The sequence below is a fragment of the Crocodylus siamensis genome, chromosome 3, assembly GCF_052110815.1.
Source record: "Crocodylus siamensis isolate JL-2025a chromosome 3, ASM5211081v1, whole genome shotgun sequence".
NCBI classification, from domain to species: domain Eukaryota; kingdom Metazoa; phylum Chordata; order Crocodylia; family Crocodylidae; genus Crocodylus; species Crocodylus siamensis.
In genome coordinates, this window is record NC_143397.1 from 8,258,532 (window position 1) to 8,270,557 (window position 12,026).

The 12,026-nt window shown below is 40.9% G+C and overlaps 1 protein-coding gene across 2 annotated transcripts in view; it reads left to right on the forward strand.

Annotated features, from left to right (window-relative positions):
- PIK3C3 (phosphatidylinositol 3-kinase catalytic subunit type 3) overlaps positions 1 to 12,026 on the forward strand; it is a 139,931-nt gene that overhangs the window by 10,329 nt on the left and 117,576 nt on the right. The window contains exons 5-7 of one of the 2 annotated variants that reach the window (XM_090037664.1): positions 4,244 to 4,270; positions 9,030 to 9,116; positions 10,715 to 10,810. In XM_090037664.1, coding sequence (XP_089893790.1) covers positions 4,244 to 4,270; positions 9,030 to 9,116; positions 10,715 to 10,810 — 210 coding nt within the window. The remainder of the gene's footprint in view (positions 1 to 4,243; positions 4,271 to 9,029; positions 9,117 to 10,714; positions 10,811 to 12,026) is intronic. The other variant, XM_090037665.1, reaches the window with a different exon arrangement.

Genomic DNA, 12,026 nt, shown 5'->3' on the forward strand with positions numbered 1-12,026 from the left:
CGTGCAGGGAGCCTACTCCAGTGTGCTGGAAATCCAGCGTGTTGAAGCAGATGCAATCGAGTCTGCTGGAGCACAGGAAGTGAGACTCCGGCAGCCTTCTGCATCATTTGTATCATTGTTTCTGCGCTGAAAAGATGGTGGTGGGGTGCTTTGAAATAAAACACGTTTGAGCATTAGTTCAAAATGCCCTGCCGCCATCTTTTTAGTGTGGAGATGCTGATACACATGACATAGGCACTTTTAATTAGTGCAGCTCACTAATTAAAGCGCCTGGCGCCATATCCCAGAGCACATGTCAAAATGCCCCTAGCGACTAGCTGGTTCAGAGAGGCATGAACTTTCATAGGCAACCATCTACTTTGGCAACTGTTATGAATGGGCTAGGAAAACTTAGAAACTACAGTTTACTGAGTTGGATAGTGTCATTGCAGCTTCTGAGAATTAACTTCAAAAGGTTGCTGACTGTGACTTATCAAATTCTTGTTACTCAGGTTAGGTTATATTGGGGTCTAGAGTTTCAAAAGGATGTCAAGTAAATCAGCTGCCTTAAGCATATGAACTTGTATCCATTGTCAGGTTATGTTTCTAATATTCCCTTGGAAAAGGGTTCAGAATAGAGGGCATCAGAAGCCTGAGGCCACTTGCAATTTATGACTTTTTAAAAATGGCTGGTTCCTTGGAGGTCAAGCTATAAACAATGAAGATAAATAACATTGCAGTGTTTCCCCCCCCGGATAGCTGCATGACAGGGTTTTCAATATAAGTTTGAATGCTTGGGAAGGCAAGGGGATGATGGCTAACTAGAGCTGCTAACTACAGGCAGAAATTATTCCAGCTTTCTTGTCATCGTTTCCATTGAACTTTAATTTTGAGCTGCAATATCTATACCGTTCAAGGCCTAGTTTCCTTAACAGCCCAAGAGGCTGAACTGTTCAGAGTATTTGTGGAATGGACACACATCAGGGCAGTGAATGCTCTACTTGTTTTCTTGAGTGATCTGACCTAGATTTGATTTTTGGATCTCTAGAGGTGAAGACTGCTTCAGAAACTAACTTCAGCCACAATTCATTCAAACTCATAACAGCAGTGCTTGTGCTTGTGCTATGTTAGTGGCTCTAGTTGAATACCCGGAGACCAGAAATCTCTCTTATATGGTAGGCAGAGAGAGCCCAGTACAGAGGCTAAATTTGAATTTCTAACGTTGGAGTTTAATGTACTGTTCTATGCTATCCACATGTATATTAGGAAGAGTGAAAAAATGCAAAAATATTGAACTCTTGGTTCAGAGATGATACCTTTTATTAGACCACCTGAGAAATTGCAAAAAACATTATCTTTTTCTGCAAGTTTGTGGGTTCACTCCCTTCATCAGGCTCAGGGAAACTTAAAGATGGTAAAAAGTTCCCATATGTTGGAATCCTGTTTGATCTGCACAACAAAAACAGCCCCACAAAGACACTCTCGTGGAACCAGACATCCCAGGAACAGCGAAAAAGGCACTGAAGGAAGAGACAGGCATTCAAACCTTTTGTTGGATTGAAGGGGCAGCTGATTATCATGTGACTAGATAGCAAGAGGCTCAGTTAAGTCTTTAAAACACAAGTATAAAAAGGTCATGTTTGCTGTAATGATGGCCAGTGTTTCTCTCACCAACAGGCGTTCTGTAGGAAATAAGGTAATTCTTTCGTCCACTGGTTGCAAATATACTTCTCTGTCAAGACCTGTAACTTTTATTCCTCCTGGTGACAAAGAAATGTGTGGTGCATGTTATGTTGAGGTCTCATTCCTGGGTGGCTAGGACAATCGTGGGCTGGTGATTTCAGATGCTATTAAAAACTTTTTTGGAACCCAGTAACTTCTAATGCTTTGTCTTATCTATTGTTTTTTTTAAAATCAACTCAAGGGGAGGCAACCTTGATCCAAGCTTTTACAAAAACTAAAGAGTAAAGTTTGGGATGAATGAATTGTGGTCAAAGCTTTAACAAAAAACCTGCCAAACCAAACATATTCCTGATTTTGAATTGTGATGTGACAGTGCACCCTTAGCTAAAATCCTGGGTATTATTTTATTGCAGGGGTGGCCAACTGGTGGCTTAAGAGCCACATATGGCTCCCAGGCAGTTTAGAAGCAGCTGCTAAACTGTGTTTGTTCATTTTCTGTTTTTGGCTTGTTTAGCAGCTAAAAAGGTTAGGAAGTTTGGCCAACTGTGCTCTATTAGGTTACTTACTGGTGCCTGGGGCTGTCAAACTTCTAGCTTTGTCTTGAGGCTTGCTGTAGCAAGTATACTAAGTGAGATTTTTCCAGTCAACAGCTGAGCCCTTCTGAATGGTGTAGTCCTTTTGCTGAAGCAATGTTGTTGTGTATGTGTGATTTAAAAAAAAAATTGTTAATAATTATTTGAGGTCAAGGCTTCAAAAACTGATTCTTTCTATTATCAGGTATAATTCAGGAGAAGAGATCACGATAGGATCTCTTTGTTAGATTACAGACACCGTGATCACATATGATGATGGTGGGTGTGAATTCACGCATACCATATTTTTATCCCTCTCCAAGGATGTCCTCTCCCTGTTCCCCCACCACCCCGAAAAAAGAACCACCCAGTTAATCCCACCACCCTGAGATGTAGATTTGTCCAAGTAGATTTCACAAGCCTAAAACAGAAACATGAAATGAAACTTAGAATCATAGAAAATGGGGGTTGGAAGGGACCTCAGGAGGTCACATCTAGTCCAACCCCCTGCTCAAAGCAGGACCAGCCCCAACTACATCATCCCAGCCAAGGCTTTGTCTAGCCAGGTCCTAAAAACCTCCAAGGATAGAGAGTGCACAGGCTCTCTGGATAACCTGTTCCAGTGTTTTAACCATCCTCCTGGTGAGAGAGTTTTTCCTAATGTCTAACCTAAACCTCCCTTGCTACAGCTTGAGCCCATTGCTCCTTATCCGCTACCACTGAGAACAGTCCGGCTCCATCCTCTTTTCAACTCCCCTTTCTTATTCTGAAGATGAAACTCATGCTTCTTGTTAGTACAAGGGTCTGCAGCTTACAGCCTGCAAAGGGTTTGGATACGGCCAGCAGTGAGGCTGCCTTCTCTGCGTTGTGCAAGGAGTTCCTCTGCCATGCACCACTGATCTCTTCCACAGTGCCCAGGACACCTACTGCTCCAGCACTCCCTTCTTTGTGCTGAAGGCTACTCTTGCGCTCCTTCTTACCTTTGTTGACGAATTTGATTCTCCCTGTCGCTGTTGGTAATGGGAATTGGTGACACCCAGCAGTGAGGGTAAGTGGAGGGCTGGGGCACTGTGGAGGGGATCGACTGCCTGCAATGACAGCTTGGTTACAAGCAGCAGCCTGCTGTTTTTAAATATTGCTGCCCTGCTATGGGGGAATGTATTTGTCATGATGGATTGTGTTAGAGGAGCAAATAAAACCCTTTTTTTTTATCTTTTAAAGAGGGGAAAAAAAAGGGTTAGGACTATTGTGGGTGGATTTAGTTTAGCTAAAGAGAGAACTTCAACGGTTACTAAGGTTGATTTTTTTTTTTTTTTTCCTTCAGTTTCTGTAACTAAATGTTCAGGTTGCAAATGAAGGAGAATGACTTGTCATGGACCTGATTTTTGTGAGGTATCTTCTTTATTAGAGAGATCACGATCACCCATGACTTGCAGCATGTTCAGTGTACAATACTAGGTATGGCTCAGACTTGGGCCCAGCTTTTTCATTCATTTATAGTGTTTCTCATCAGGTTTTCTTGCACTTCTGCTTGGGGATTGTAAGACAAGACAGGGTTGTGTACAAGCACTTGAAAGACATTTTACTCACCTTCATATCTTATTTAGATTTTTGTAATAACAAGAGGGATGGTTGCTGTTATAGGGAAGACATCCATTTCAGTCATTTTCTGTAACTGTTTTTCATGCAGAATTGCGTCAAAAACCAAGCTGGTTCTTGAGTCGGAACTGCTCTGTTTTCCTGAGTTTTTATCCAAACTTGTTTTATAAAGTGACACAATACAGTGATTTCTGTGTCCTAAGGTGCTATTTGATTCTCATGTAAAGACTTCTGGTTCATCAGAATTTTTTGTAGCTCTCCCTTGGGATTTTCTATTTAGAGTAACTTAACTTTTCATATTCTGAATAGGGTTCTAGAAAAAAAATGCCAAAAGAAAAAAAAAATGATTCTGGTTTTTACTTGAAATTTCCCCTTTAACCTGTTTAACTAACAAGTCTCTTTAATAATAGGAGCCTGACAAGGAGGATTTGGAGGAAGTAAGTAGTAAGGGGACAAGGCTTGTCAGCACCCAGTTTTGAGAGATTGTTTTGCATCAGGAGCATGAACTAAACCTTATTAACTAATGCTTTTCACTATGCTTTGAATTGTGAAGTTTTGAAATTAAATTATCCTCTCGTTAAATTTAATCCCTCCTTTAATCCACTGCTATTTTTGTGGCTGTCTTTTTGACTCCACCTTTTCTGATGGTCACATTTTCCTCCTTTTTTAATAACTGACATGACTGTTCAGAAGTATTTGAAAGCATGCATTTGCAGTGTGGCCATATACATTTGTACCTGCTGCCATACTTTCTAGTTTGAATGCTCCTGGAAGATAATTAAGTATGGGCTTCTTAATTAATGTAGACATTTCTTTAGCTTTTGAGGGGATTGCCAAAAGATATTCTGTTGTGTTGCTGATGCAGTTACCTCCAGCCTGGACTGCATGCTCACCACACTGCTTTATCACTTATTTAAAGGTCTAAGAGATAAAGTGCTTTAGTTTCTTGCCTATTCATATGATTCTTCCCAGTGTGTCTTCTGCAAACTTGGGTCCTTGAGTGGGGGGGCCTGAATAATCTGAAAAAATGCTGTAAAATTTGTGCAGGGTAAAGAATCAAGATAAGTACAAACAAACAAGGTAACAAATGGTGTTTTTTGTGACTGCCTGTTCTGAGGGACCAATAGGAAGTCTTGCCTTCATTGGACATTCCCTATTTTCTGTTTGTTCTGCTCTTTGCTTTGTAAGAAAAAAAACATTTAAAGAATAGGTAAGTTGAGCTGATTCCCTTTTTTGATACTAGGGACTAGATCATGTATCAGGTGTAGAGGCATTACTACCTTTAAGCTTGAGTTTTAGTGATTATTTAGTATCAGCCAGGGTAACTTGAATACTCCAGTTCAATATCATGTACTTGGGACAAGTTTCTTCCCCAAAAATGTGTAGATTTTCTTTAAATGGAGATGTGTACCCAAGTACTAGCTATTTCTTATTTAATAAGAGAAAAATACATTGTTCAGTGGACCACATATAAAGAAATATTTTCTGGCAAATAATCTGAGACTCTTCAATCAACAGGTAAAAGCTCATCAGCTCAATATGTTCAAAACATGGTTAGTAGGAACCCAAAGGGTGGTTGTCATGCATATACTTCTTGGCCATGATGGTTCTCCTTGGGCACTCTTCCACTTCCGTTACCAAAACAAGATTTGATTGTTACCATCACCATTTCACCCTTTGACACAAGCATCAAGAATGGCCATCAAATAACCTCAAGAAAATCATTGAACTCCTTCCTTTCTTATTTAATAGTGGTTAGCATACCTCACTCAGGTAGTGCTGTATGTGGTTGGACAGTGCCAGGCTTTGGTTTAGTTGATTTTTGGATGTTGCGACTTTCTAGCAGATTATGCTTGTATGGTGATTACATGTTGAACAGAGGAATGCCAAGATACTAAGAAGTCAGAGATACGTGGAAAACGGCAACACGGAAGTATGCTATGTTATGTCAGAAATGGTAGGAGAATAGGGAGACCACAAAGATGTTCTGGTGATAGGTGAATAGCGAGATCAATTGTTGGAGGGAAATAGGTGATAAAAATTTGAGAGACAGGAGGATGAGAGTGTGGGGCAGCTGCCTATTCCATATAGGTACAGAGACGTGTAGATTGGCAGCTCCTTGTACCTCATGCAATGTAGGGTAAGCAGTCCCAATTCAGCCAGCAAATAAGCTTGCATTTTTGTGTGCATTCCTTTTAATTTTAAACCTGAAACCCTAATGCATAAATTAGGAATACATAATTTTTCTCTTCAAGGTGAGGAAATAATGGAAGATAAAACTAGCGTAGCTTACTATTTTTAAAGTTCATTGTTTGTATTAAATACATATTTTCTGGAGCAATCTGATTTATGACTTAAATACTTATGATTGGCATTATAGTGTTGTCCTGCATGTCAGTTCCTGGCTTAGACTCTGATGTGTTACTATAATCCTACACAGTTCAGTAAAAGAAACATTTCTAGAGGTGCACCAATACATCGGATTGGCATCGATATAAGGAAAATTGGCTGTATCAGCGCTCAGGTTTTTTTGGCCGATGTGGCCGATAATGCCACAGATAAATGCCCCTTGCATGTGCACATTTGCAGCACAGCATGGTGGTGGCCAGGAGCACAACCCGACAGTGTGGAGAGCAACTGGGTCCACCTGGTAAGTCTGTTGTGAAGGAAGAGGTGGGAGGGGGCCAGCAGATCAAGGTCTCCTGCAGTGAGGGAGGGAGTGGGGCTAGGGCAGGGATAGGTGCTGGGCCAGGTGCTGTCGAGGTAAGGCTAAGCGGGTGATGGAGCTGCGAGCAGCTCGTCTGGGGGAGGGGTGGGGAACAGGCGGCTCCCACTGCTATGTGCACCCCAGGAGAGCGTGGGGGATGTGTCCCCGGACCTGTGACGGGGGGGCACACTACAGTGAATTTTGGGGTGGCTTCACACCCCTCCCCCCCACACACATACGCATAATCTTCTCCCAGTGCTGCTGCCTGCCCCAAGTTCAGCCCAGCTCAGCCCCCATACCAGGAAGAAACTGGTGCTGCCCTGGCCCCATCCTGCAGTGGCAGCTGACCCTCGCCACGCATGGTTCTGGGGACACATGCCCTCCCGGGGTGTGTGCAGCATCAGGAGCTGCTAACCCCTTCTCGTGCACCCTGGACAAGCTGCTTGTGGCTCCATCCTGTCCCCTGCCCTGGCTGTGCAGCACCTGCCCCAGCCTCTGCCCCGCTCCCTCTCTCACTGCAGCGGCCTTGATCTGCCTCACCTCTTTCCTTGCAACAGACTTACCAGCCAAACGCCGCTCGCCATGCTGCCCAGCTGCATATTGGAATTGGATTGGTATTAGCTGATATGGCTCATTAAAAATCAGCCATCGGTCCAAAAATTCTCTGTGGGTGCACCTCTAAAAATTTCTGGTTTTTTTTGGCTTCACTCCCTCACCTTGAAAAGTACCTCTTGAAATTATTGTTGCATAATTTTACTATCTTGTACAAAATTTGGTATCAATTAATGGAAGCTGTAGTGCAGGCATAAATACTGTGGGTGCATCTATACAAGGAGTTCAGCTGCCACAATAAAGTTTGGCACAGTTTGTGCAAGAGTTAGCTGCTCCTGTGCACAGCGTTTACACATGTGCATGGGACCAAATCAATTTGAAGCAGGGAGGAGCAGCCTCGGGCTGACAGAGGACCCAGGGTGGGTCAGCCTTGGGCTTGGTGGCGGAGAGGCTGGGGCACAAGAGTGGGCTGGCAGACAACACCCTTGTGCCCCAGCCATCCCCTGTCACAGTCTACGTGTGCCTTTGAGCATACGTAATTATTCCACGATGAGGCGGTACTATGTCCTGACCTACTACCCAATGGTTGAGTTAATTAATTTCCTGAGCCCTAACACATATAGACTGTGACGCTTTACTGCTCAGCTAATTAGTCAACTCTGCAGTAAAATTCGTGTGTAGATGCACACCGTTATGCTAACACACACCTTTAGATAGAGAGGGGTAAAACAATACTTGTCAGACCTCATGTTCTTTGGTAGCAAAAAATTTGAGCATCAGTATACCAATACTGTGTTTAGCATATGTTTGATTTTATACTAGACTTGGGTACTTCCACTTTTTTTGAAAAAAAGCATCAGAAACTTTTGATATTTCATACTCCTAACAGGGGTTTATGTTTTGTTAACCCTATTTGAATTACTGATGTATTGCTTACGAACAGTTGTTGAGCCACAATAATTTTCTGAACAGAAGATTTAAACTTTTAAATGACAAGTCTTCAGTTTTTATTGTATAATGCAATATATTGTGATGATTCGGTATTAAAAAAAGATCAAAGGCTCTTATTGTGCAGAAGGTAAAGTCAGCATTTTAACTTTTGTTGTTTGTTTTGCTCCATATTCTATGCATGATGACGTATTGTTTTTGCAAAAAGTTGATGGCATTTTTACACTATTATTGATTTTCAGGTTCAAGGGACTGCTAGCCTGCTTTTTTTGTATTGTTCTTGAGCTGTTCAAAGTGTAGGCTGCATTTTAATTAACTTTTTGCCTATTAGCAGTCCATGAATCAATTGCATAACATCTCTGTGATATCTATAGAAATGCTTAGGTGAAACAGAATTATTAGGAAACTATTTAATGCATTTTAATGAAGTAAGGAGGCAGAAAAGAAATAAGTATGGTTTTACCAGCAAATGCTCTGCAGCAAACATTCTGAGAGCTGCCTTTGCAGCATTGCTGGCATAGGCAACCATAATCTTATCAGCTCTCTAAATCACTTTTAAAGAAAGATTATATTTATGAAGTTTATAGAAAATCTTAAACTCTTTTGTGTTAATGATTTTTTAAAAGATTTTAGAATCAAATGTTTTGCACAGAAGCAGCCACTAAGTCATTAATAATGTTATGCTAGAGTACTGCTCTTAAAAAAAATGCCCCCTTTGTGTATGTCATACAATGAATTCAATTAAGCTGAGTGGCGTGTGTGTGCTGCCATTTGTCATGATGGATGTTTTGAATCCCGGGAGTAATTAATTTTACAATGCGGGTTAATTGTTTACAAAGGCTGCTATGCACATAATGTACAATTGTTTTAAATTTCCTCACTTTCTTTTCCTAGCTTCACACGCTAATGTCTTTTGAAAATTATAACTTAGAGATATTCCTTTTAAGTTGCAGCAATTTAAATAGTATCACTATATATTCCCATGGCAGCTCACCAAATCTCATCGACAAGGTCACATGGTGAAAGTAGATTGGCTGGACAGACTGACCTTTAGAGAAATAGAAATGATCAATGAGGTACGTCATCATATATCAGCTTTCTAATGGGTTTTTTGGATTTTGCTAGTATGGAAGCCTTGGCTTGCTTGGGAGACTGTAATTCAAATAACTTGCTCTATGTTTCTCTTCTTTCGTGCACATTGAACAAAGTATTCATTCTGTTAACTTACTCAAAAGTTAACTTACTCTTGGATTAATGATACAAAGATGGATGAAAATAGTCAGCTCTAAATATTAGCTGTCAGTATTAATGTTTTCATTAATTTAAAGATGAAAATAAAAAAGCCAAACTATTTCTAGATTAAGTAAGTAGACAGGGGAAAGGTTTAAAGTCTTATCTTACAATTCTAGAGCAAATATTGTTTGGGTATGACTGACATGGCTTTAAAGTCTTAAAGTGGTCTGATCATCTTAAGAAGAAGAAAAAAATGAAAGTTGTCTCAATAACTTCTCTCAGTATACTTCAACCCATGCAGATTCTATTACATTTACTGTGCTCTAATGGACTTAAATCATTTTGTTCTAAATTTTGCTGGCTTGAGCAAAAAAATAGTGCGTTTACATACTCAAGTCCAATGCCTTTGTTTTTAACTTATGGAGTAACTGTCCCCAGTTCAGGAGACAAATAGGATAGAAGTTATCCTACTACTCTGTCCATTTTATTCTGTAACTAACACATGGAAATGTAGAAAAAAAACACTAGGGGTAAGGACCTTTTGTTCCTGAGCAGTGCTTGTATCACTGAACTAAACATATTCTTTTTGGGAATGCCTAGCAAATGGCTTGGTGATTAGGGCATACTGTGGGGAGTATAAGATAACAGTTTGAACCTGTTCAGAGTAATAGAGACCAAAAGTCTAGGTCTCCACTCCCTGAGTAAGTGCCCTAACCAGTAGACCAAAGGTATCCAGCTGGTATCCCACTCCTGCCCAGCTGCTGCTTCCCCTCCATCACTGGCTGCAGCCAGTGTTGCTGAGTTCCCACTCCCTCCCTGCCTCTTGCCTCCTGCTGCTGCTTCTTGCCCTTGGCCCAGGGGACCTGGCAGTATGGCACACAGCACAGAGAGCTGAGGATGAATCTGAAGCTACAGGTGTGCAGGGGACTGCACATTGCAGTGATGAAAGGTATACATGGTATAGCGGTGAGGGAGTGCCCATATGGGTACATGGTACAATGAAGGAGGGGGCTGGAGGAGCTGTGTGCCTTGCCATTTTTGTGAACTTCGGGTTCAGGCCCAAGAATGTGAGTTGTCTTAGTACAATTTGTGACTAGAAGACGTGTAGATGAAGCAAAACTTCCTCTGGAAATCATTTAGACATGAACTTCTAGTGCAACTCCTTTAACTTGGCTCTTTCACTGGATCATCTAAACAATCCCCATCTGACTTCATGTGAATGTTTGTCATGAAGCATGGATTTCAATTCAGAATATCAGAGAAAGCTGGTATCTTTTAAGTAGTTATCTGAAATTGTAAACTGAGTAATTGTCACAACAGTAATTGCTGATAATCATCAGTTGCAGCACAAAGGAAATATTTATTACTTCTAAGGAAATGCTTAAGATAGTTCTTTAACAAACCATCCACATCTATCATCTTTTTCTTTCTTTCTTTTTAGAGGGAGAAACGAAGTTCTAATTTTATGTACTTGATGATTGAGTTTCGTTGTGTTAAGTGCGATGATAAAGAATATGGAATAGTTTACTATGAAAAGGTATGTGTCTTGCAGTTTTTATGATCTTTAAAAAGTGAGCCATGCACCAAAAATTGACAGGTTTTCCTGCTGAGATGAAATATTCTGTGGCAAGATAACAGCAGACAGCTGTCACTGGCAGCTGTTTATGTACATACAAATCAAATAGTATAGCTACAACAAGATTACAGACGTCAATCATTCATCCAGTGTGGTTCAGAATTACAGAATTTAGTAAGAGTGAGTGATTAAAAACTTTTTGATGTATTGTTTCCCAAATAATCAAGTAGTACTTTCAGGGAGACTCTAGGTAAAGTTAGTTCTTGGGTTAGGAGGGAGAGAGATCCATCTGGATCATCCGACTTCAGAAAGGATTGACTACTTAAAATGTTGCACAAGAGCTGGGGAAATGGACCCATTCTCTTGTCCAAGCAAATAACGGAGACTTACTTTGCGTGCCTCCATGTTGCGTGTAATGGTCCGAAAACATTATGATCACTCCAGCAGAAAGGTGTTATAGTAAGAGGAGAAAACCTTTTGCTTTGTTATATAACAGTATCTTACATGAATGTGGCATTTTGCACGTAAGGATTTCAGGCTAAATTACAGACACTCAAAAGTAGCCTGTGAAGTAAGCAAGCATTCTTATTCTAATTTTCCATATAGAAAGATCAGTGTATAGAGAAGCCAGATATTACATCTGATAAAGGGCTTAGGCATCTAGCTGTTTCCTAACCTTAGAGATGCTTTCTCTCTCTTTCATGGAGAATTACTACACTCTGGGTTTTTTTCTGCTTTGCATTTGGGCGATATCACTTGAGTACAAGTGTGGAAGTTGACAAAAATGGGTTTTTACTACCTGGATAAGTTTCCTTGAACTGGGACCTGAACCTTGTAGTGTTTGGTATGGGCTACAGAACTTCCTGTTACCACTGGGAGGAAGGATGCAAGAATTTTTAAAAAACAGAAGATACTGGTCTAAATCTGAGGACACACATTTTATTTTGTTTATCGAAGGTCAGACTTCCTTTTTGAAGCAGTCTGAAATTCCAGTGGCACCTTGCTTGCCAGGCAGATTTTGGTTGGCAACTTGTTTTGTCCTCCTGACAGCTCATCCTCCTAGCTCAGTGACATTTCTCTTGTATCCTGCCCCAGCATCAGAAACGCCAAGACTTTCAGGATTTATGGCTGTGGAGCAGTCTGTCCGTTTACCTGTCTGGAAGCCGAGGCTCTGTTT